This window comes from Cornus florida, unplaced genomic scaffold (assembly GCF_030987335.1).
Source record: "Cornus florida cultivar Cherokee Brave unplaced genomic scaffold, ASM3098733v1 CherokeeBrave_3.0.0_Hap2_Chr07, whole genome shotgun sequence".
In the NCBI taxonomy this organism is placed as follows: domain Eukaryota; kingdom Viridiplantae; phylum Streptophyta; class Magnoliopsida; order Cornales; family Cornaceae; genus Cornus; species Cornus florida.
In genome coordinates, this window is record NW_026775577.1 from 3,598,095 (window position 1) to 3,621,372 (window position 23,278).

The 23,278-nt window shown below is 34.7% G+C and overlaps 1 protein-coding gene across 1 annotated transcript; it reads left to right on the plus strand.

Annotated features, from left to right (window-relative positions):
* Positions 1 to 6,163: 6,163 nt before the first annotated feature.
* LOC132315793 (DNA repair protein UVH3) lies at positions 6,164 to 21,783 on the plus strand. Its single transcript, XM_059814199.1, has 15 exons — positions 6,164 to 6,321; positions 6,421 to 6,671; positions 7,347 to 7,579; positions 7,659 to 7,776; positions 9,062 to 9,139; positions 9,253 to 9,306; positions 11,413 to 11,597; positions 11,723 to 13,415; positions 16,016 to 16,210; positions 16,442 to 16,527; positions 16,864 to 17,143; positions 17,257 to 17,393; positions 17,884 to 17,968; positions 18,493 to 19,038; positions 20,283 to 21,783. The coding sequence occupies exons 1-15, from the start codon at positions 6,234 to 6,236 to the stop codon at positions 21,015 to 21,017; spliced, it is 4,764 nt and encodes a 1,587-aa protein (XP_059670182.1). The 5' UTR covers positions 6,164 to 6,233; the 3' UTR covers positions 21,018 to 21,783.
* Positions 21,784 to 23,278: the final 1,495 nt, after the last annotated feature.

Below are 23,278 nucleotides of genomic sequence, written 5' to 3' on the forward strand. Positions count from 1 at the left end.
GAAACTAATCCGAAAATGGAAAGTTGTAACATTGATTTTAACCGTTACATTCTAAATTAAGTATTGATGGTCGCTATACCAGCAATTAAAATTAATTTAAAGAAATTGTATGGTAAATTATTTATAAATATATATATATATATATGGTATATTGTACTACAAAATTTAAATAGTAGATTTTAGAATAAAATTACAATTCATCAATACAATTCTATTTTGTTGCGCACTAAATTATACATATATTTTTTAAATTGAATAATTATGATGTTCGACATCTTAAAGCATTTTATAATATAAAGGCACATACAGTGACTCATCTTCGGTATAGAGCAATTACTAAAAACGGATTGGACTGCTGTTTCAGTGACTCCCAAGTGCCATTCTCTACCACAATCTCTACATGTAACTTCATTCTATATGTAACTAATGAAGTAGAGAATTCTAAAAGTAGATGTCTTTAATTTTGGTGTGTCCCCTACCTTTCTCTATCCTTCCAAATAAATAAAAATAGTAATAAAATAAACAGCAAAAATAGTGAACTGCACACAGAGGACATGTTTAGTGAAAAAAGGTCAAATAACCTTTCAAAAAGTGAATAGGTAATATTGCAAATGCAAATCAGGGTATTTAAAAGGCCCTTTCTCAAGCTTGTTACATAAAATGGTCCCACAAATCTTTACCCAAATGATTAGGATTGCCAAATAATAATTTTTTCCCTACTTAAAAATGTCAACTTTACATTACTTTTTCAGTTTTTCTTTTTCTTCTTCCCTTTTCCTTTCCCTTTCTCTTTCCCATTCGAGGAAAAATATATATATATTTTTTTATACATCAGCACCACTTTAAATTAACTCAAAATTGTTGTAGAAGGAAAATGATGTGTAGTTAGACAGTCTGATGGGCTTAGTCCCCACTCACACTGACCCATTCATGGTAGTCATGTTGGACTCTAAAAAATAACGTCATCATAGTCGGACATACGAGGCAAATAACTTTTAAATTAGACACTATAAATTAACTACTTTAGACTCCCATATTTATATAATATAAATGAAAAAATCTCAAAATTCCCAATATGAGATGGACTAGAGACAAAGGCATGCTTGGCTCAGTTCCAGAAAAAAATTCTCGAGTTTTTTATTCTATAAGCAGCAAAGTTCCAGAAAAAGTGAGTTGCTGCATTACTCATATCGCAGTCAAACTCATCCTCCATCAGCAAACAATTAGAATGTTTCCCCATAATAATAGGCAGAGCCAACCATTAGTGCAACAGTAGCACCTTGAACAACCACCCGAGTTCTCATTAGCTTCTATTGACCTAAATGAGCATTCCCCTACCTGATACTGATTAACCTAGCTGTGAGCACACCTGCAATGATAAGTGCGCTTGAAAATATAGAAACCCATCATTTTGTATTGGTAATGGAGAATGTAATACAAACTTTATTCAATAAACAATTTTATGTTGTGACATTTTTTGTTAATGGTGATCTCACAGATTTTAATTCATCATAAAAAGACACAGAGTCATGGTTGTGAGGTCCTCTCATACACAAACAAAACTAAATCATAAAGGTAATTTCAAATGGGATTTGGAACTTAGTCAAGATCAGTAAAACAATTTACATATTCTCTTTCATTTGGATTTCATAAAGGAGGTAAGAAATTTAGTGAAAGAAAATGAGAGATTAGGTTTGAATGGGAGGTGTAATATCACCGGTCTCCACAAAGAAAAAATGTGTTTAAACAGTGCCACCACTATAGTTACCACTTCAACTACACCACTGTATCACCACTTCCACACTTGACCTACATCCAACATGCTGTTACAAACAACCCGCAACCTCTAATACACCACTGTGTGCCCACCATCCAACTACCTCTGCCACCATCACCACCAAAACCACGCCAGTCTAACCAACAATGTTAAGCATACTTGGATTGTCTATATCGGGTGTATAATGGTATACAATCATAACTGGTCCATAAGCTTTCAGATCAAAAAACACAATGACACAACTCTGCAATAACATTGACCCTCACTTGTATACAATTGGGCATAATTAAGTTTGTTGTATATAATGCAACATGTTTAACATATTATTTCACCCGTTGACAAATGCACCGCAGGAGCAAATTTAAATGACTACAATACCATTAGCAAGTTGCATGTGTTGTTCTTTTCGACTGTCAGATACTCCCATCAAATATGCATCTTAAATAAGTGTGGTTAACATACACCCTTATCGATACTAATGCCCCATATCCATGCCACTTAGTGTCCAACATAGAACGTAACATTTTTATATTGTCAATGCTAATACCACAACCAGCAACATCACCATATCCACCCCACAAACACTATACCAACAATTGCACAACCATACGCATCCCAATATGGGAATAACCACTCTAGTCACCAAAACAAATTGATTTGCTTTCACCATTTCCACTCTCATTACTACGACCAACAACTTCACTGTTACCTCTCATGATGATTGATGTACTTCCTTAGTGTCCCCAATTTGATCATATCAAAATTTTGAAGCTCAAATTTGGGAATTAAGGTAAAATTTATCTTTATTTGGACAAAAAAGTAATGGACAAGAATTTTCCCCCGTCCACAGCGTTTACATTGTATGCCTAGATACCTGTGCAACTAGATCTATGTAATTTAGCTCCAAATCATTAATAAAAATTTTAGTTTCCTTGGCCAATAAATTCATGTTTATGATCAATTTGCACAATAATTGCCAACATTAATCAAAATAGAGTGATTTTAGTTCATTTCCACAAATGACGGGATTATGATGATGATTGAAAGAATTACAAAAAGTGAAAGTTGAAGAACAAAAAAGTAACACGAACCAGGACAAAAGAATGGAAAGATCACTGAAAAGGTTTATGAACAGCATAAACGCGTACTTCATCGCCAAGAATGAGCAAAGTTTAAAGCTTAACACACTTCAGGGCATTAACCACTTGTTAAGAAACCAATACCAAATATTTGGTTTTGGTTTCCTAACACCACTTCTTTTCAATTAAAAAATACACAACTCGTAAAGCTCATTTTTTCCTTTTTTTCTTGTGTTTTTCTAGAGCATAATTTAATGGAATGTTCGTGTTGTTATAGTTTTGAAGTAGCAAATTTATTAAATATCTTCAAAATTGGAAGAAATAAATAGAAATCCTTCAAGAAGACTCCCAACATACTAGGATTTAAATCCAACTCGAACCCCGTCATATTCAATAATTCAACCGACTACTAATCACTTTTACCAAATGGGTCTAAACAATATAGCATAAAGTATACAAACAATTCGATATAAACCTATGAATAAACATGTGTGTGTATATATATATATATTATATACGATGCATATAAGAAGTCGTGCGGGCTTGGGTTGAAAGCGAATAATATTATATCATGTGGTGAAGTGAGTTGTTACAAATAGTATCAGATCCTGACCCAGTCGGAAGTGGGGCCAACGGGGACGTTGGGCCCAAAGGAGGTGATTTTGGCGACATATGTGAGTGGGTATGAAGTATTGGCAGGCTACCACACTAGGCGAGCTATGGGTGCATAAGGCTCGTTTGGCATAGCTTTTGCTTCCGCTTTTACGCAGAAGAAAAAGAGAAACGGAAGTTATCACTTCTATTTAGCTTATTTGTTAGTGTTTGGAAACTGTATGATAGAATAGCTTTTAATCGCAGAAGAGTTATTCAGTCTGTTTGGCAAAACATTTATAGAAGCTCTTCTACTACTAAAATAATTATTTTACCCTTAGATAGAGTATTTTTAAAAATTATCGTTTAACTTGTTTTTTCGTAACTCTTTCTCTAAAGACATACAAATAAACTACTCAATATAATCAAATTCATCCACAACATGCCATATGCAACATAATAATTAATAATATTAATAATAACAAAAAACTATTTAACCATTCAGAAATTTTTGCAATTGAACATTTTGATTCTACTGAAATATAATAATAAGAATAATAAAATATTGAAGGTTTCTATTTTTTTCTTCTAAAAAGAAAATAATTAATCTCATGCTTTATGACTCTCCTAGAATAATATTGTTGTTTCCTTATAATAACAAACTTAATTATATTATTAGGAAACTTAATGAAAAAGAAGAAAAATATTGCTATGGTCAACATTAGACTTGTTTGGCAACTTTAATGTTTCAAGGAAGATCTATGTCAGTGAATTATTTTGAAATTAATCTAATAAAAAAAAATGCTATGCTGATGAATTAATGTGATAAAAAAAAATAACTTTATTTTTGGGTAAAAAACTAGAATCCATTGTTGCAACAAAAGGAAATTCAATTTGAAGGTGAAAAAAAATTAAAGATTTGTGATGGTAGGATGGAACGTTGAAATATGGTGATTATTCATATGGAAACCAGTGATTGTACGTCGAGGAGTTTCGAAAATATTCACAGAAAATAAGAAGGAAAAAAAAAAAAAGAAAAAAAAAAAAGAACATGAAGAAATAGGCAGAGAAGAAATACCAAGGTCGAATTATAGATTGTAAGATGAGAGGAGTATAGCTACCGAATTTTTCTTGCTTAGAATTTTGCAATTTAATTAGTTATTGGAACTTGAACAATAAAGAAAGAATTGCCCCCAACAATAATCTTCTTCAATTTTTTTCTTTGGTTGAATGCTTAGTGGATCATTCTTGTGAGTATGAAGGAATATGTTGCCAAAGAACACCGATGTGAGTTTTTTTAACACTAGGGTTTGGAAATAGAATCAAGGAGTTTTTTTATAGGGATATGGTTGGAATTATAATTTGTTATGAAATAATATAAAAGATACGCTTGTCATTTAAAAAGTTTCATTAATATCTTCAAAACTCTTCCCGTGTAGTATACTCTTACGTTTTGGAGAAGCTGGGGGTACCAGATTCTCTTAAACGCTTTTTTAAGCTCCAAAAGCTCTTTTTAAAAACTAACCAAACACTACCCAAAACAGCTTCCAAGTCCAAAAAGCCAAAAGTAGCGTTTGAAAAGCCAATCCAAACTGGCCCATAATCCCACATCGCCTGGGTAAGGAAAATGTGAAGTGCTTATATGTGGTGGTGTTATCTTCAATTGGTATAAGGTATTTTGGGGTAAAACCCAAGAGCAAAATCGTGCTGACCCAGGCCCACATCACCTGGGTAAGGGAAATGTAAAGTGCTTATATTTGGTGGTATTATCTGTAATTGGTATAACTCATTTTGGGGTAGAGCCCAAAAGCAAAATCGTGCGGGTAGTAGTTCAAAAGGTTATTTTTCACTTTCTTGATAGTTCTGATTTTTTTTTTTTTTTTTTGGCATAATAGTCATTCAAAAAGGTAATTAGGGCATTACTTGAAAATACACCGGCGCCGTGAATCAACAAACACCAAAAAAATGTAGTCTGGTGATCGAAGGAGTCCTTTTGCAACGTTTTGTAAAAATAAAGGGAAGATTTGCAACTCGAGATACTCCATGAGTTATTTTTCACTTTGTGATAGTAGAAGGGTTTTTTTTGGCACTTTTACCATTTTTTTCTTTATTTCCCGCTTTACTTATTTACATTTTCTCAACAGTTCCTTTGAAAATAAACTTTTTTTTATTTTTATTTTTATTTTTTTCAAAAAGAAAAGAAAATTTTTAAACTCTTTTTTAAATAATAACTTTTATCGAATTTTCAACCAAACTATATTTGTTTTGGATAAATTTTCTCATCAAGACATTGCATTATAAAAATTATTTTCAACATCATCCATTGAATTCCGACTTTTCTAACAAAATGATCCAGTAAAATTGAGATCATACATATAACACAGAGAATTATATATGTTCAATGATAAATTATAAGGTGTTTCAACATTATAATTATTGATAAAAAATATACATATAAAAATAAAAAATTTTGGAATTGTGTTTATAAAATATCTCAAAGGTATATTAAGATGAAAAATCACAAATAAAAAATGATTATGGAGGTATTTAAGAGACTCAATGATAATGGATTATGTCATTGAGGTATTTAAAGAAAAAAGAAAAAATGATCAATTTATTAAAAAAAAAAAAGAAAAGAAAAAGAAAAGAAAAAAGGGTCAAAATCGCGCACGACGTCGTTTGGTCCCATTTCCACCACGCGACTTCATATAAATACTGCTCTCGAAGATCTTGGCGGCAAGAAAAACCGAAGAAGAAGGAGCGTGCCCAGTGGTCAACAAGAAGACATGGGTGTTCACGGCCTCTGGGAACTCCTCGCCCCCGTCGGCCGTCGCGTCTCCGTCGAAACCCTAGCCGGCAAGAAACTCGCAATTGGTACTCTCTTTCTTCGAACCCTAACCCTAACTCTAACTCTAACCCTAGTTCACTAAATATTTTCAGCTCATCTTGTAATTATACAATATTGTTTTGCAGATGCGAGCATATGGATGATTCAGTTTATGAAGGCGATGCGAGACGAAAAAGGAGAGATGGTGAGGAACGCTCACATCTTGGGCTTCTTTCGCCGAATCTGCAAGCTACTCTTTCTCCGCACCAAGCCCGTATTTGTCTTTGACGGTGGCACGCCAGCTCTCAAGCGCCGAACCGTCGTCGCGCGTCGCCGGCAGCGAGAGAATGCACAGACCAAGATTCGTAAAACTGCCGAGAAATTGCTCCTCAACCACGTAAGTTTCTTCAAATTTATATCTTTGTGATATATTGTTATGTTATTGGATCAATTCAGTAGAATAATTATTAATTTCTCTGGGTTTTGGTAGTAAAATTGGTTCTCGCAATCTACATTTATTTGCTGAATTCAAGTCGAAAACATTGTAATATAAGCTAATCCATGGTGGGGAGTGTGTAAGTTTGTTATCACTTTCGTTAATGAGGATTTTTTATTTTATTTTTCAATATTTTTTATTCTTTTTGGGGAGAAGTTATAGCAAATACACACACCCATTATCCACAACATGTCTCTAGTGGGACGAACTCTAAATCTCCCCCTTTGGGGAGGAGAGATCATACCATTGGGTTAGAGGTCCTTAATTATTGATGCCAGTGATGTACTTTAGTTTACAACGACACTAGAAAACATATATATATTTTAAAGCAGAATCCACCACAGCTGTTTGGCCTAGTTTAGCTAGCCTTTCACATACTTGGACACAAACCAACTAAAAAAATGCAACCCATGAGAAATCAAATTTATTTTCTTTTGATTAATATTATCAGTAATCAATTGTTACTTCACTATCTAGTTACTTCCATTTTATGTGAAATTCAGCTATTTTTTTTAGTTTTTAGTTGGTAATTATGGTTCTTAATATTTATTTTATGTTTGGTTTTTGGTAAAATAGCTCAAGGCAATGAGGTTGAAAGAACTGGCCGATGATCTTGAGAAACAGAGACGGGAAAATGATGCCAAGGGTAAAAAAGTCATTATGGATCAGTCAGACATAGGGGGGAATAATTTGGAAGGAAATGCCAAGGATAAAAAGGTAATTATGGATCAGTCAGACATGGGGGGAAATAATTTGGAAGGAAACGATTCTGCATTGGGAAGTTACAACCAGGAAGCTCTAGATGAAATGTAAGCTTCACACCACTTTGTATTCTTTATATACAAGCAAGACGTGGAAGATGCTGATGTTTTATATGAGTTGATTAAGGTTGGCAGCGTCCCTAGCAGCGGAGGAAGACGGGAGCTTTCCTGCCAGTGCATCAACCTCTTGGGCAGGGATACCTGCTGAAGAAGAGGATGATGGTGAAGATGAAGAGATGATACTTGTAAGTATCATTTATGTGATATGAGTTTGTCGTTATCTCATCTTCTCTTTTGCAAGCTCTTCAATCTTGCATGTCATGGTATTGGGGTTCTTCGATCCATTTCTCTTAACGGATTGTTCAATTATCATAATATTTGAACACGGAAAGCTGGTAAAATACGATAACACCAATATATTTTGAAATTCAAATCATAGGACTGCTCACCACACAATTTTTTAGTGATCATGATACATAGATGACTGACTTACTCAAGAGAAAAGAATATGTATGTGAATAATGCTTCATTGTGGCATCACGGTGTCTTAACTAAGGTCCTTCGTTTTGAGGAAAACCTCTCTCTATCTCTTTTTTTGTCTCTCTCTATCTGTGGGAAGGGGTGTGCCACCCTAGCCCTTGGTCTTGAGTGCTTGTGAAGTATCTGTCCTGAAAAATAGAAACATTGCATATCTTGTGGTGTATGATAGTTGAAAGTGGAGGAGCCATCTCATCAGCAGGATTGGTTGGAATTTTATGAGAATTACTTGCCTGGTTAGTAGAATTCAACGGTTTTGTGGTTTTCGAGATTGTCCTTCTCTCCTGACTTTTTGCCCCATTATCTTATTTTATGTATATTATTCTGTATAAATCTCATTTATAATTCCAATATATTATCTTATTTTGTTTATAAATTTCATTCCTAATTCAAATTATAATTCCATGGTTTTTGATACTTGTTACTTTTTATTGCTTAGCTGATCATAAGGAAGGGCTTTTATGGAACTATTTGTGTAATTGTCAGATAATATCCTCTTCATTATCTATTGTTCTTTTTCTCTCCCACTTTAGCTCTGATTCTATCACTAGCATGTAACTTCTTAATAATATTTGCAGAAAAAGGAATATCACTGAAATTTTTTTGGTGGTACAAAGAATGTGTTTGGATATGTGCACTGAAGATTTTTGGGTCAAGCACTAGAAAAGGCCAGCACTTTCAAATAAAGCGAAATAAGCACATTGACTTGGCATTACTGTAGGAAATAGACGTATTTGATGCAATAATTTCAAAAGAAAAAAATGTTTAGGCCTATATTGGTGCCTGTGTGGTATTTGAACATGTGCGATATGCCCTGAATATTCATGTTTCCATTTTATTTTATCCTCCAATTAAATATACGAACATTTTGTCTCATAATCCCAACATAATTTGAAGAACTCAGTAATATGCATTAAAGAATGGAACCTGTCTGAATTGTTTCAATTTCCTTACTAGTTCATTCCAGTTGAATTTTCTTAATTGCTTTTGCAGCCAACAATGCATGGAAAAGTTGATCCTGCTGTGTTAGCCGCTTTACCTCCATCCATGCAACTCGATCTTCTTGGTCAGGTAAACATGCTTACATTCATTTTGGGTTTTAACAAGCTCAAATCCATGTCAGGGCTCTCTTCAAACACGCACTTTATTGTTTTTCTCATATGTGCTATGAATCTCTTCTGTAGATGAGAGAGAGGTTGATGGCGGAGAACAGACAGAAGTATCAGAAAGTCAAGCAGGTTGGAATTGAACATCTTAATTTAAATAGTGACTGAAGTAGAATTCGTTGTTCAGTGATATTTTTCTCAGGATTCCTTTGGTTCTTTTCCTTAATTATTTGTCACAAGCTACTTCAAAAAAAAAAATGTCACAAGTATGTCATTGGTGCATGCATAATGGTTTATGTTAAAGTGAATTATGTGCTAGATTACATTCCTGACATGGCATGCTACACTAACCAGTAGATGTTTGCTATGTTCAACTAATTTGTATGATAAAAAGTCTGAATAATACTGTAGTAACTGATATTACAGTATCAAGGTTTGTCATCATGGATCAGCACTATAAGAGTTCTTTTCATGTGCACACAGAGTAAAAAGGAAAATTCTTGTTCCAGATCCAGTAACAAAGAATGATGAGAAGGAAACAGTGAATTAGCAGGAAGGCTATAAAAAGGAACCTTATTAAGAGTGATGTTAAGAGCAGAAAAGGATTAAATGTCCTCCCATAAAATGATGGGGAGGAAAAGAACAGGAAACAAAGAAGTTGTTGACTTTAACGTTTTTTTTTTTTTTTAAATGTTATGGTCCTATGGATGCTATTAAGTATTTGATTTCTGAGAACAAAGGATAAAAAAAGAACAAAAAAATTGTAATTTCAGAAAATTATATGCTTTATGTTGTTAGAAGTATGGATGGAATGAAACACAAGGACTTCAGAGAATTAAAAACTTCCAATTGCATGCTGGAAGATGTTCTGAATGCTATTAAGTATTTGATTTGTGTCAAGGAAAAGAAAAAGAAAAAAGAAAAATATTGTAATTTCAGAAAATTATATGCTTAGATGTTATGTATGGCGATGTAACCCGAACTCGGGTAAGTGAATCGGGTGTGGGTTTGTGCCCTAGTGTTGGACCTTCTTGAATCCCAAATCTTAGGATATGGGGATATGTGTCCAAAAGTTGATACAGGTATGTAGACACTTGTACTATGCATTATATGTCTTATTTATTATAGTGTAATGTATAAAGTTATATTATAAGAATATATTCAATTTTTACTCAATTTAAATGGGATGTGGTAAAAGAAAAGATTTCCCATGATCTATCTCGTGGATAGGAAACTCATCGCCGCTATTAAATTTGAGTTTTTCCTCAACCCCCCCCACCCGGGGTGTCAATTATGCCATGCAAATAGATGTTTGGCATGAATGTATGAGCGTAACTGTGGTAATAAATAGCCTTTCAAGAGTTAGCAAAGGAAGTGGATCGTACTTTTATTTATTTATTTAGAGATATGGTTTGTAGACTCAACGCTGGAATGGTCAAAAAGACACGGGGTTGGTGGAGAAGATGAGAGAGGTTAGGGTATGGAGTTTACCTTCTCTGTAATAGGTCCAGAAAAAAGGTCCATTTGTCATGATCACATGTAGGATATGTTATAAGGTGATGCCACATGTCTAATTCTGCCGATTCTCTCTTTCCTATTCTCTCCGATTATTAGTCCATCCAGCCAGGCATAGGAGCCAACAAGGTATGTTGATGGTATGATTAGGAGTGGCCTGGCTACGTGAATGTAAGCACTTATATGGGGTGTTCCCTGTGGCTCTGACCCTTAAGCTAGGTTTTTATCCATCTGCAAAACCACTGCCTTGTTGAAGCACTCCCAGTATGACATATCATGACTGAGATGGCTTGTTTGTCTAGGTAGTGCCCTTGTGGCAGGCTTGGTTGCCCATCATCTACACAATGCAAGTTTGAGAAGGTTCGCAGTGCGGATAAATACAGACACTTCCAGTTTCATTCATCTTTATTTGTTGCTATCTTTTACTTGTATGAAATTTATTTTCCTCAATAGTTGCCTGTTGTATCACCTGCTCCAGTATTAATACAGTTTTGAGTATCTAATAACGTATCCAGTGTAGTGTATATATTTTGAATTTGTGCAAAGACATTTTTGAGGAGCTTGTGGTAATTGTAGGACTTATATGTTGCTGATTAGTAATAGACTGCATCTTTTCTCTGTGTGGCTTTTACTGCATTGTTGCCCAATCTTATCTTTTGGAGTGGAAGATAGAGGTGCATCTACTTACAGACTTAGTAATCGGTTTGTTTTGTGCACAACTAGGCCCCTGCAAAATTTTCAGAACTGCAAATACAGTCCTATCTTAAAACTGTTGCATTCCGTCGGGAGATAGATGAAGTGCAGAAATCTGCTGCTGGTAGGGGAGTAGGTGGTGTACAGACTTCGCGGATAGCTTCTGAATCCAACAGAGAATTTATTTTTTCATCATCTTTTACTGGGGATAAACAGTGAGTAAAGATATCTTCTGTCTTCTTTAAAATGCTTGTGTTAAACACATGCATAATGTTCATGCTTTTCTCATAGAATTTTCACCATCTCTCATTTTTGTTCTTGTAATGCTTAAAATTATTAGGGTGCTTACATCTGCTGGAGTAGAGAGTAGTAGTGATAAGCAACATCAGACTCCAACAGGCAATCATTCTTCAGATTCTCGGGACAGAGTTGCATCTACTAACAAGTCCAATGCTGCAACTGGGCCCGTTGTGGATGAACCTAGAAGGGAATTTGATGATGGTGTGGAGACTTATTTGGATGAGAGTGGTCGCCTTCGAGTCAGTAGAGTGAGAGCTATGGGAATTCGCATGACCCGAGATTTGCAGAGGAATTTGGATTTAATAAAAGAGGTCGAGCAGGAGAAAATGAGTGCTAATAAGATTGTAAATGATGAGCTTATCCGCAATAAAAATAATTCTGGTGCCCCAAGAAGATTTCCCAGTAAAATACAGTTTGTAGAAACTTCAAATCACGGCAACGATGGAAATGTTTGCTTAAATGACAGAAACGAAGGGTCCATGTCTAAAACGAGAACTTCTATAGAGATATCATTTGAAGATGCTAGTGAGCACAAATCTTCAGATGGTGATGACGATTTATTTGCTCGTTTAGTGGCTGGAGATCATATTTCTCTTGCTGGAGATACTTCCTCAAAGAAACTATCTAATGACTCTGCTTCAGATTGTGACTGGGAGGAAGGAGTCGCTGGAGAGAGAGATAATAATTTCACTCTTGATCTTAAAGTGGAAAATAACCTAGCTCTTGCAGAAGAAGGCATTAATGATGAGAGTGAAGTTGAATGGGAAGAAGGACTTTCTGATGTTCCTAAACGCGCTACCCCTGGTCCAGCTGAAAATACAGAAACTGTCTCAAAAGGTGTTTTGGAAGAAGAAGCTGATTTCCAGGAAGCAATTAGGAGAAGTCTTGACGATTTAAATGGTCAAAAATCTATTGATGTCTCATCCGAAGACGATAAATTTCAAGGAGCTAGAGAAATGACTAATGAGGGCACAAGTAATATGCCCCTTTATAAAGAAAATGATAGGGGTGAGGCAACTATTGCTTTGCAGAATGCTGTGCAACCAAATGAATCATCTTGTGAAATTGTGGCTGGAGTTGAAGGGCCGGGTATTGTTGGTGAAATTAATACATTGAAGACCAATAATTTTTCAGGGAGGCAGTTGGCACTATCAATTGCTGTTAATCCTGATAATGTGGATGTAGTGATAGATAAACCATTGGAAAGGTACTTGGATTCCCACCCTGAACGTTTAAGGCAAGATGCATGTGCAAGTGGAAATTTGCTTAGAGAAATGGGACCTATGAAATCAGTTACTCCTATTAAAGAGAAAGGGGTCCACTTGGTTGCTGAGCAACTCTTGGATACTTCTATTTCTGATTCTGTATTGGTTGACGTGCCTGATATAGTTCTTGCTGATGTTAAACAAAATGATTTGGAAGCTGCACGGCATGACCAGTCAAATGAGATGACAGAACGAGGAAAATCTTCTGTTAAGGAATCAAGAGCTGACATTGATGCTGTGCAAAAATTGGCGGAGAACCAAAGTCATGGTGCTTTTTACAAGAAAAATGATGACAGCATTGACATATCTGCATTTAAGGACAACAAGGAGCAGGTTGATGTTACAGAGGCTAGTTTGGAGGAAGAAATGCTGATTTTAGGTAAAGAACGTGTAGATCTAGCGGAGGAACAGAGGAAACTTGAACGTAATATGGACTCTGTTAGCAGTGAAATGTTTGCAGAATGCCAGGTAAGCTTTTGAATTTCGTGTTGCATTGTTGAAAGACACTTTGCAATGAGAAGAGGAAAGAAGAGAAGGATCTATGCAATCACACCTTAGGAATAAAACTTTAAAAATTAGAACTTCTCAATAGTATTCACTAACATAAAGAAGCATTAACGACCATTTTCATAGACTAAAAGATCCATTTGAAATAAGGTAAAATAAACTAAAGCACCCCCAAAGAAAATGAAAACAACATTATATCTATTACATGGAATCTCCTGTTTTCCTTCATGTACCATGTTGACAAGACACAACACAGGTACAGGTGCAAGACGTGTCTGACACAAGAATCCAAATTGGACACCCAATCTTTCACATAGCATGATTGAAGAAGAATAGAAACCCTTTTTTTACTACATTCTATTTAATTTGAGTAATAATTGAGTTTATTCTTTTTGAACAACATTAAATATTCATTATAATAAGACATTTAATGTTTTTTAAATGTGTTGTATGTGTCTTATGTACACGTGTAACTTTTGGACACATCTCCATATCCTAAGATTTGAGATTGGAGGAGGACCGACACTTGGAGACACAAGTACCAAATACATACCCATAGCATAGCACCAAACTAGTTCATTGCTATGGCAGCCTGCAAGAAAATAGCAATAAGCTACAGTTTTGTGAGCAGATAACTGGTACACAACATTAAAGACTTGGTATACTAATTTATGTGGTAAAGACGTTGAAATTATACAAAATTTAAATCATTCTGGAGTGAAAAATCTTCTTAAAGCTTGAGACCTGAGGCCATTTTGAGGCCTTCTATAGAAGGTATGCATGACCAAACCTTGCCCATGGTTAGGGTTTATAATTTGGATTTTCACAATCATATTGAGGTTCAAAGTTTTTGGAGATATTAATGTATATATTGAGATCAAAGTTGAGGTTGAAAAATTGATTGAGTTTTCAGATAATATCAGTATTTTGCTGAAGATATTGATATGGAAAATAGATTCCGAAAAAATCAAGTCCTAGCATCATGATAAATAATTTCAAAAAATTGTCAATATATAAGTATTTAACCTTGAAAAGTTTTCTTGCATTTCAATTTTTTAAGCAAAAAGTATCAAGGTCAGACTATAGGTAGCTTCCCTCAGAATATCATCATCGTCATCATTGCCTTTATATCATATGGATTGAGTTGGCCATATGAGTTCTCTTTTTTCATTCTTTTCTATTATAAAGCATATCTCCTATTATATTTAATTTCTTTAAATCAACTTTAATGACTTCATCCACATGAGTTTTGGTCGGCCTCTTTGTCTTCTACGTTCTATGCAAATAAATCTACCTTTTCTTACTGCATTCACTGGTTAACCATACCACCTAAGTTTACTTTTTCCTATTTTATCAGTAACAGGCATAACTCCTAGTTTCCCCTTCACATGTTTTATTATTTCCTATATTTTCTAGTCACTCGTATCATCCATCTTAACATTTTCATTTTAGCTACATCAATGCATTGTTCTCATCTCTTTTTTAACGCTCAACATTCCGCTTCATATAATATGGTTGGCTTAATAACGATATTATGAAAGTTTCCTTTTATGGTATTCATTTGTCACATAGGTTGTCTCCACTTTGTCCTCCCTGCTCTAATCCTATTTATTACATTATCATCTATCTCTCCTCCTTGTATTATGGACCCTTAATATCGATGACCTTTTGGTCTTGAATTTTGATAGTTATATTGTGCCTTGACTAATTTATTACACACGTCATGTATTCTGTTTTAGTCTTATTAATTTTTAGGCCTTTTGCTGCGAAGGCGTTTTTCCATGTTTATTGCTAAGACTTCCTTCAAAGTGTGCAATAAAACTATGTCATTAGCAAGTAACATGCAGCATGGAATATTTTCTTGGATTTTTTTCGTTATTTCATCTAAAACTATTGAAGGTAAATATGGACTTGACACCAAGTCTTAGGGTTAATCTTACTTTTATTGAGAACCTTCGTTATTTCATCCAAAACTATCGTAACTAGATATGAACTTGACACTAAGGTGCTTTTTGATAACTCAATTCTATGCTTAATTTTGAACGGATTAAGCGCTTATCCAATTTTTTTAGTTTGATAACGCAATTTGAATATTACTGGACACAGTAAGCGCCACTTAAAATGTGGTAAAATTTTAAGTGACGGGGACATGACTTATCACTAAATGCGGAATGCTGAAAATTTTAAAAGCTATCAAAAGATATTTTTTTCATTAATGGTACTTAAAAAATTTCAGTACTTAATTTTTAGTTTTATCAAACAGCACCTAAGCCTTGGTCATGTTGGACATATCAATGAGCGTTGTGGTTGTCACATTTACCCTTAAACACATAGGAATGTATCAGAATTTTTTAAGGTGGTTAGTTTTGTTTAACCGAGTGTACTACATGTTCCAGCACTTGTGTGGTAATCTTTCTGTTTTCTTTTATATTTCTTTTCTTTAAGAAATTTTAGTACTACATCTGTTTATAATATAGTTGTCTTTTGTGGATATATTTAGTTTACCAGAAAAGAAGAAAAAGTCTAATTTAGAGGAACTGGATATATGTTATTGGTACTAGGAGCTGCTTCAAATGTTTGGCTTACCGTATATTATTTCACCGATGGAAGCTGAAGCTCAATGTGCATATATGGAACTTGCAAACCTTGTTGATGGCGTGGTTACTGATGATTCTGATGCATTCTTATTTGGGGCACGGAGTGTTTACAAGAATATATTTGATGACCGCAAATATGTTGAAACATACTTTATGAAGGTTTGTATGTGGCATAGTAATTTTTGCTCTCTTCTTTAATTCCATAACAGAGGCATTAAATTGCTGCAAGTGGATAGGATCTTTTTCTTTACATGTTGTTTTCCAGTTCTTTGGAATTACTTTTCTGGCATATGCTTTGATCTTTTCAAGAGATGATTTTTTCCATTTCTTTCTTTCGGGGGATGTAGAAGGTGATGCAGCTTATTTAATTTCCATCTAATTCTTTGTCAGGACATTGAGAATGAGCTTGGGTTAACCCGAGAAAAATTAATCCATATGGCACTTCTTCTTGGGAGTGATTATACTGAAGGTGTAAGGTAGGTAATAGTTGGAGGTATGGCTACTTCGATTATGAATAATTATATTTGTCATGTTCTGTTGAAATCCAATTCGTTTTTCTTCCCTATATAAATTCTGAACATCCCCCACCCACCCACCTACACACAAAGGCTCTCTACCTAGTCTCCCTAATGCCAGTTCATTCTGCAGGTCTCCTCATTTGAGATTCATTGTACTATTAATTCCTTACCGTTGTTAATAGTGGAGGTGTAAGCCTTTTCATAAGCAGCAGCTGTAATGGTGCTAAATATATTTGTTAAGTATACTGAATGCAAGGATTTAACACGACCTTCTATGGGTTGTTTGTGGTTTAGTGGTATCGGCATTGTCAATGCTATTGAAGTTCTAAATGCATTTCCTGAGGAAGATGGCCTCCAAAAATTCCGGGAGTGGATTGAATCTCCAGATCCAACCATCCTTGGAAAATTCAACATGCAAGCAGGATCAAGTTCGAGGAAGAGAGGGTCCAAAGTTAGCAACATTGACACGAGTTACCCAAATAGCAATGCAGAAGGAGATTCCACAGCTAACCATAATGCTTCGCATTCCATAGATTCGGATCAAAACACAAAGCAGATCTTCATGGATAAACATGTAATAAAGTGGTTCAACCATTATCTTTTCCTTTTCAATTTTAAATGTCCATGAAAGAATCATATGTCACTTCTTTTTCATTGTTTTTAATTTTTAAATATTTATTTACCCAGAGAAATGTGAGCAAAAACTGGCATATTCCTTCTTCTTTTCCAAGTGAAGCAGTCATTTCAGCATATGCTTCTCCACGAGTAGACAACTCAACAGAGCCTTTCTCATGGGGAAAGCCAGATCTTTTTGTTCTTCGCAAGTGAGTTTTACACAATTAACTTGTAATTTCAATTTGGGGAACATGGTAATGCATTTCTCATGGCATATTGTTTTGGCTCCTAATTGCACCTTTTCTATTCCTAGACAATTTTCTCATGCTAAAACTATATTTTATATCCTGTCATAATCTTGTTAACATGCTGGGAACTTCCTCAATTTGTTTCAGCATAAACTGTACTTAACATTCCTGGCATTCGCAAATTGTGTGCACTGACGATTTTTCCTTGCTTAAAATTTGATGTTTTGATAATAGCACTAGGTAAATAGCTGTAGAAACCGCTTCTACGTTCTACCATACTATAATTTTTCCATGTATTCGGTAGCGGTTGATTTATCCTGATCTTAAGAAAGCAAAACATAGAAATTGCCCAAACTTAGCTGAATGCAGCACTGACAAAATGGTGTTTCTTGCATGCTTTATGGAAGAAATGCAAAATGCTTGATGGTCTAATTGACTTCTTTTCATACAGATTGTGCTGGGAAAAGTTTGGTTGGGGTAGCCAGAAGGCTGATGAGCTGCTACTTCCTGTTTTGAAGGAGTACAACAAACATGAGGTTGGTCTCTCCTTCAACCCTCTGCCACCTTTAGGTAGTAAAGAATAAGGAACAACTTGATACATATGACTATTACCTTAGCAATTTTAATCTTGTTGGTCTTCACTACCTTTATAAATGCCATAATCGATACCCACTTTGATTAATTGTTGTCACTGTCAAAGTTGTCAGGTCACATGTGTTTCAGTTTTGCATCCTTACTGTTAGTGAAGCAAATATAAAAGGAAGAATGAGAGAAGAGCACTTAGCACGAATGCCTAAATTTTCATTTATTTTATTTGTGACTTTAAATTAAGTGTTTAAGCATGGGTGGGTTTTCCAAAATTTCTTAATTCGATATATGATATAGGTCCTATAAAAATTGGCATTATTTGTTTTATGATTTGAATTTACACATCCACTTTGCCCCTATGTGGACTTGAGATTTGGCTTTTTCTTTACTTTCTATGTGTTAGCATGAAAGGAAGCTGATGCTGACATCTTCTATATTTTCTTCTTGTTTTCTTGGCTTGATTGATTGAAAGACTCAACTGCGGTTGGAAGCATTTTACACTTTCAACGAGAGATTTGCAAAAATTCGTAGTAAGAGGGTTAAAAAAGCTGTTAAAGGAATAACAGGGAACAAATCCTTGGAGTTAATGGATGACTTGGTGCAAGAAGTCTCCAAGAATAGAAAGAAAAGAAGAGTAAGCCCCAGTGAATCTGGTGATGACAAATCAGGGGAACAACTTAGTGCAACAGAGAATGGTGTTGCTAGAGATGAGAGCAACACCACTGAAAAATTAACTGCAAAGCAGTCAAGAAAAAGGACCTGTGGGGATTCTGTATTATCTGAAGCAGGGATTCCAGAACCACCGATGCGGACCAAAGGCAGGCAAAAAACCAGCAAAGGGTCAACTGCAACGGGAAGAGGCAGGGGAAAAGGCAGAGGTCAGGCTGTTGGAAGAGGGAGGGGGAAGAAAAACCCTGCTTCTGAATACACTGAGACCAGCTCTAATGATGGTAACAATAGTGACTGTGAGCAGGAACTGCAAGTTGAAAAGTTAGAGGGCTCACATGAAATACGAAGGGTAAGTTTTGCTGTTCTCCATCACTCCCTTCATAATTTAATCTCTGAGGGGATGTTACTGCTATGAAATTTGTAGAGTAATCAGTATTTATATTTTTTCTCTTACTTAAAAAAGGAAAAAAAATAGTGTAATATAAGCTGCAAGATACTCATAATTGGTACTTTCAAGTTATTGTTGGTTTTATTTTGCTATTTCTGTTAGGAAGTTGGGAATAGAACTGAAGAACAATGCTCACAAGAACAAAGGTGATTAGGTTCGGATTGGTGCTTTGCTTACTTAATCCAACCGAATTACCAAACATTATTTTTTTAAACCTGGCAAATGACTAAAACAAACAATTAACCAACCATATTCGACTGCTGCTTCAAGCAGCCATGAAGGAAAGATACAATCAAAATAGAAACCCTCTTTCCTATCCAAAACCATCTTACCCAGCAAGTCAGCTACCGTGTTTGCACACCTCAGGATCCATGTGACTGAAAAACCTCCATGATCGTGTAGAAACTTTCTCACATCGTCCATAATCACCGCAACTGATTCCACATATGAGTTAGTTTCATAATGGCCAAACAATCCCCCTCTACCATGACTGACAAAAGTCCCCGGTTTTTTAACCGAACTACCAGTGTTAGGGTAGTATCTTTTTCAAAGAGAGGAAAGTATTCCATCGTTTTTCACATTTGAACTGGGTAGGCGGCCTCTTATATGAACTCCTTGTTTCTAAGTTTGGGTTGCCGGATCTTACCAAAATATAAAAGTAAATATCTTGGTTGGAATATGAAAGATGTTCAAACTGGCTTGAGCTCTCCTTGTGTCGCTTGTTTTAGTTCTATTTGGAAATCTGATTTAAGCGTTGTTGGTGGGTTCACAAACATGAACAACCAATTTAACCTGCTGAGTTTCTCCTGTTGTGATAATTATCTTATTTAAGAATTGTTGTCAGAAGTATAACTGATTGTGTGATTAATGTCATCTTATCCTGCAGTTGTGTAGGATCTATCCTTGTTGGGACTTTAAAATGGTGGGGCATTCACACTATGCAAATTGTGTGCTTTTGTGGTTTCTGTATGTTCAACTTGGAGTCTGTCATTATACATGTCACACATGCAAATATACCTGTATAAACTTCTTATTTGGAGAAAACAACATATATTGATCTACTCTTAGTGCTCTCCCCTGATTCTTGAATTTTATTTTCCTCATTTATTTGGTTCACCAACTTCTCTCTTCTATAATTTTTCCAGTCAACACGGGTTCACAAGGTTGTGAAATACATTCCGGATGATTTAGAAATTGATGATCTGGGTAAATCAGACCAAAACGATGAAAATTGTTCTGATGAAGAGGTAGTGCAAGATGAGCCTTTTAGGGATCAAGACTTAGTTGGAGATGCTGCTGCTAGTTCCAGTGGAAAGAACCAACATAAAGTTGGAGATTCTTCACTTAAGGAGCGTTTGTGTGGGGAATACCTTGAAATGGGAAGTGAAGTTTGCATGGACGAAGCTGAACCTGAAACTGAAACAGGTCAACTAGGTTCAGGTCAAGACGGTGACCTCTCTTTCGGTGTAGAATTGTCTAAAGAATACCTTAAAATGGGCGGTGGATTTTGCTTGGATGAAGATGAGGTAGATGAGGACCCAGACATATGTGCTTCCTCCAGTGCAGCTGGGGCATCTATCATTGAGAATCCCAATCCTTCTCATCAACCTGGTTTCGTTGAAGAAGTTGATCACAATATTGGTTCGGTTCAATTGGTTTGGAGCCCAACAAAAGCTCTGGATGGTCTTCAAAATGGGAGGAAGAGAGATGCATCCGATAGTGAGAAGAATCTAGACCATTCAAACGCCTCTACTAATAACGAACATCTTAAAGAAGATACGTCACCTCAGGAATTCACTAAAGAAGATGTTTCTGGGATGACACCTGTAAGATTTTTAAGTGCCATGCCTAGCCTGAGAAGGAAGAGGAGAAAAAGTTGAAATTGTTCAATTTTCGGAAAAACTTTTGGAGCTAGTTGAGATGTGTGTGCATTTGCTTTCAGTGTTCCTTTCACCCTACCACCAACCAAAATTTTGGGCAATGCCATTATGGTACAGGTAAGAATGTATTTATAAACAAAACCAAGATTGCTAATCTCTAGTTTGAGAAATATCACAATAGTTGTAAACTGCATCTAGTACATAACAGAAGTACTTCTGAGGAAACAGCATAAATATTTGAAATTGTTCACAGTATTGAATACCCCAGTATTATTAAGTGAAGATCGGATGGTTGAAATTTGAAATTACCACAATTGGTGGGGGTTGCCTGATGTATTCATCTTAACTATTGGATCACGCATTTACTTGGGGACTGAAGTTGTGATATGAATGTCATGCTAGTACAAGTATTGTACAAATTGAACGATTTGTTTTTCTTTTTGCAAGTTGTGGAAACACAGAGTTAGTACGTGAGGCCAATTAGAAGTAAAATAGTTTTTTAGGGTTCGTTATTGTCAGATAACAGAGTTTATTAGTTTGTGGAGGTATCTATTGATGTTGTTTTTGATTGTTTTTTTGGGGAAGGGGTTATATGCAACATTCCGTATCTGCAGCAATAGTAACAGTTGAGTGCAGAGAGTGGAGTTTGGCATATATGGTTGGTTTTACTGGTCTCAAGTAGAGTTCTCCGATTCTTTCTTGAATAGGCCATGAACATTCCTATAATTATTCAATCAAATGCAGGTACGTGATTTATTTTATTTTATTTAAGGGGTTTGATTAAAGTAGTTAGTTGGATTAAGCTTCATACTGAAAATCAGTGAAGTTTGTTTTTATAAATTTGTTGTTATTAAACTATAGATTATAATAACTTTTCATTAAAGGAATTACTTTTCTTGTGTTTGTGTATATATATATATATGTATATATATATCTATTTACCCTATAAAAGTGTATTTTATTTGTATTTTTTATATACACTTTTTGGTAATGATGTATATGCGTCGTTTCGATTTTTAAAACACAGTTTTCTCACATTACTTAAGACACCGTCAGTTTTATTTTTAGAATTTTTAAAAAACAAAAACCCCTATTTCTTCTACAAGGTTTGAAATCCAACATCACTTTTTTTTTATACATTGTCTTCTACACTCGGTGTTCATTTTTTAATTTTTTTAAAAAAATTGTATAAGGGTCGGATTGACAGTTTTTACTCTCTTTTCTGGACACCCAATTGAAAATTATATCAACCTAACAAAGCAATAAGTTTTTTTTAAGGTTCTATATGTAGCGCTGTCTATCTAACAAATAATTGTATTGGCATATTTAAAGTCCACAAAATGTCCAAAAAGTCGATCTCTATTTTGCGAGACTTCTTAATTAACAAGAATTCTTCTTGGACTTGATGTTAATTGAAAACTATATTTATTCTGATGAGTCATGTAATATTTATTCAAAGAGTTGACTCTCACTCAGAATACTCTTAAATATTTATATAACCTTTTCTTTTTTAAACGCATCTCTCCACTTCCAACTGTATTATTTAGTTTTCTCTCTTCTTAACTCTAAGCTAAAAAATTTTAAAATTTTATCTTCTAATGACAAATCATGAAATTTTTTTATTTATTTTTGTAAAATAGTTATCCTTTTCTAATTATTTAATTTAAAATTAAAAAAAAAATGTTCCTAACTGTTGCAACTTGTACCCAACAATGCGCCCTTTGGAAAGAGACTATGTGCTCATTTGTCGGTTGCCAAGAAGTTTGTGTTCTTTAAAAAATTGTAAATGGTAATATAATTATTTAGAAAAAATGAAAATATTAAAGATAAATAAATATATTTATATTATACAGTCAGTTTTACTTTTAGAATTTTTAAAAAACAAAACAGTTTCCCTTTACACTTTTTGGTAATAATAATAATATATATTGAAAGTATATGTTGCTTTCAGTTACCCAGTTTTCTCATTACATACGTGCTTAAGACGATGTTAGTTTTATTTTAAGAATATTTTAAAAAACAAAATAATTTTCCTTTTTGTTTCTCTTCTTTTTTTTGAAAAATAAATAAATACTTTATGTTTTCCCATAGTTTCGAAACAATAGCAATCAAACCGACACGTCTTCTTTCATATCTACTCGATTGTTGGTGTCTGAAGAACATTATATAGTCCGCAGATTGGATCTTGCCTCTCTCATTCTACCTCTCTCGCTTTTTCTACCCATCTTTCTTTCAACATTTATTATCTAACTCTATTTCAA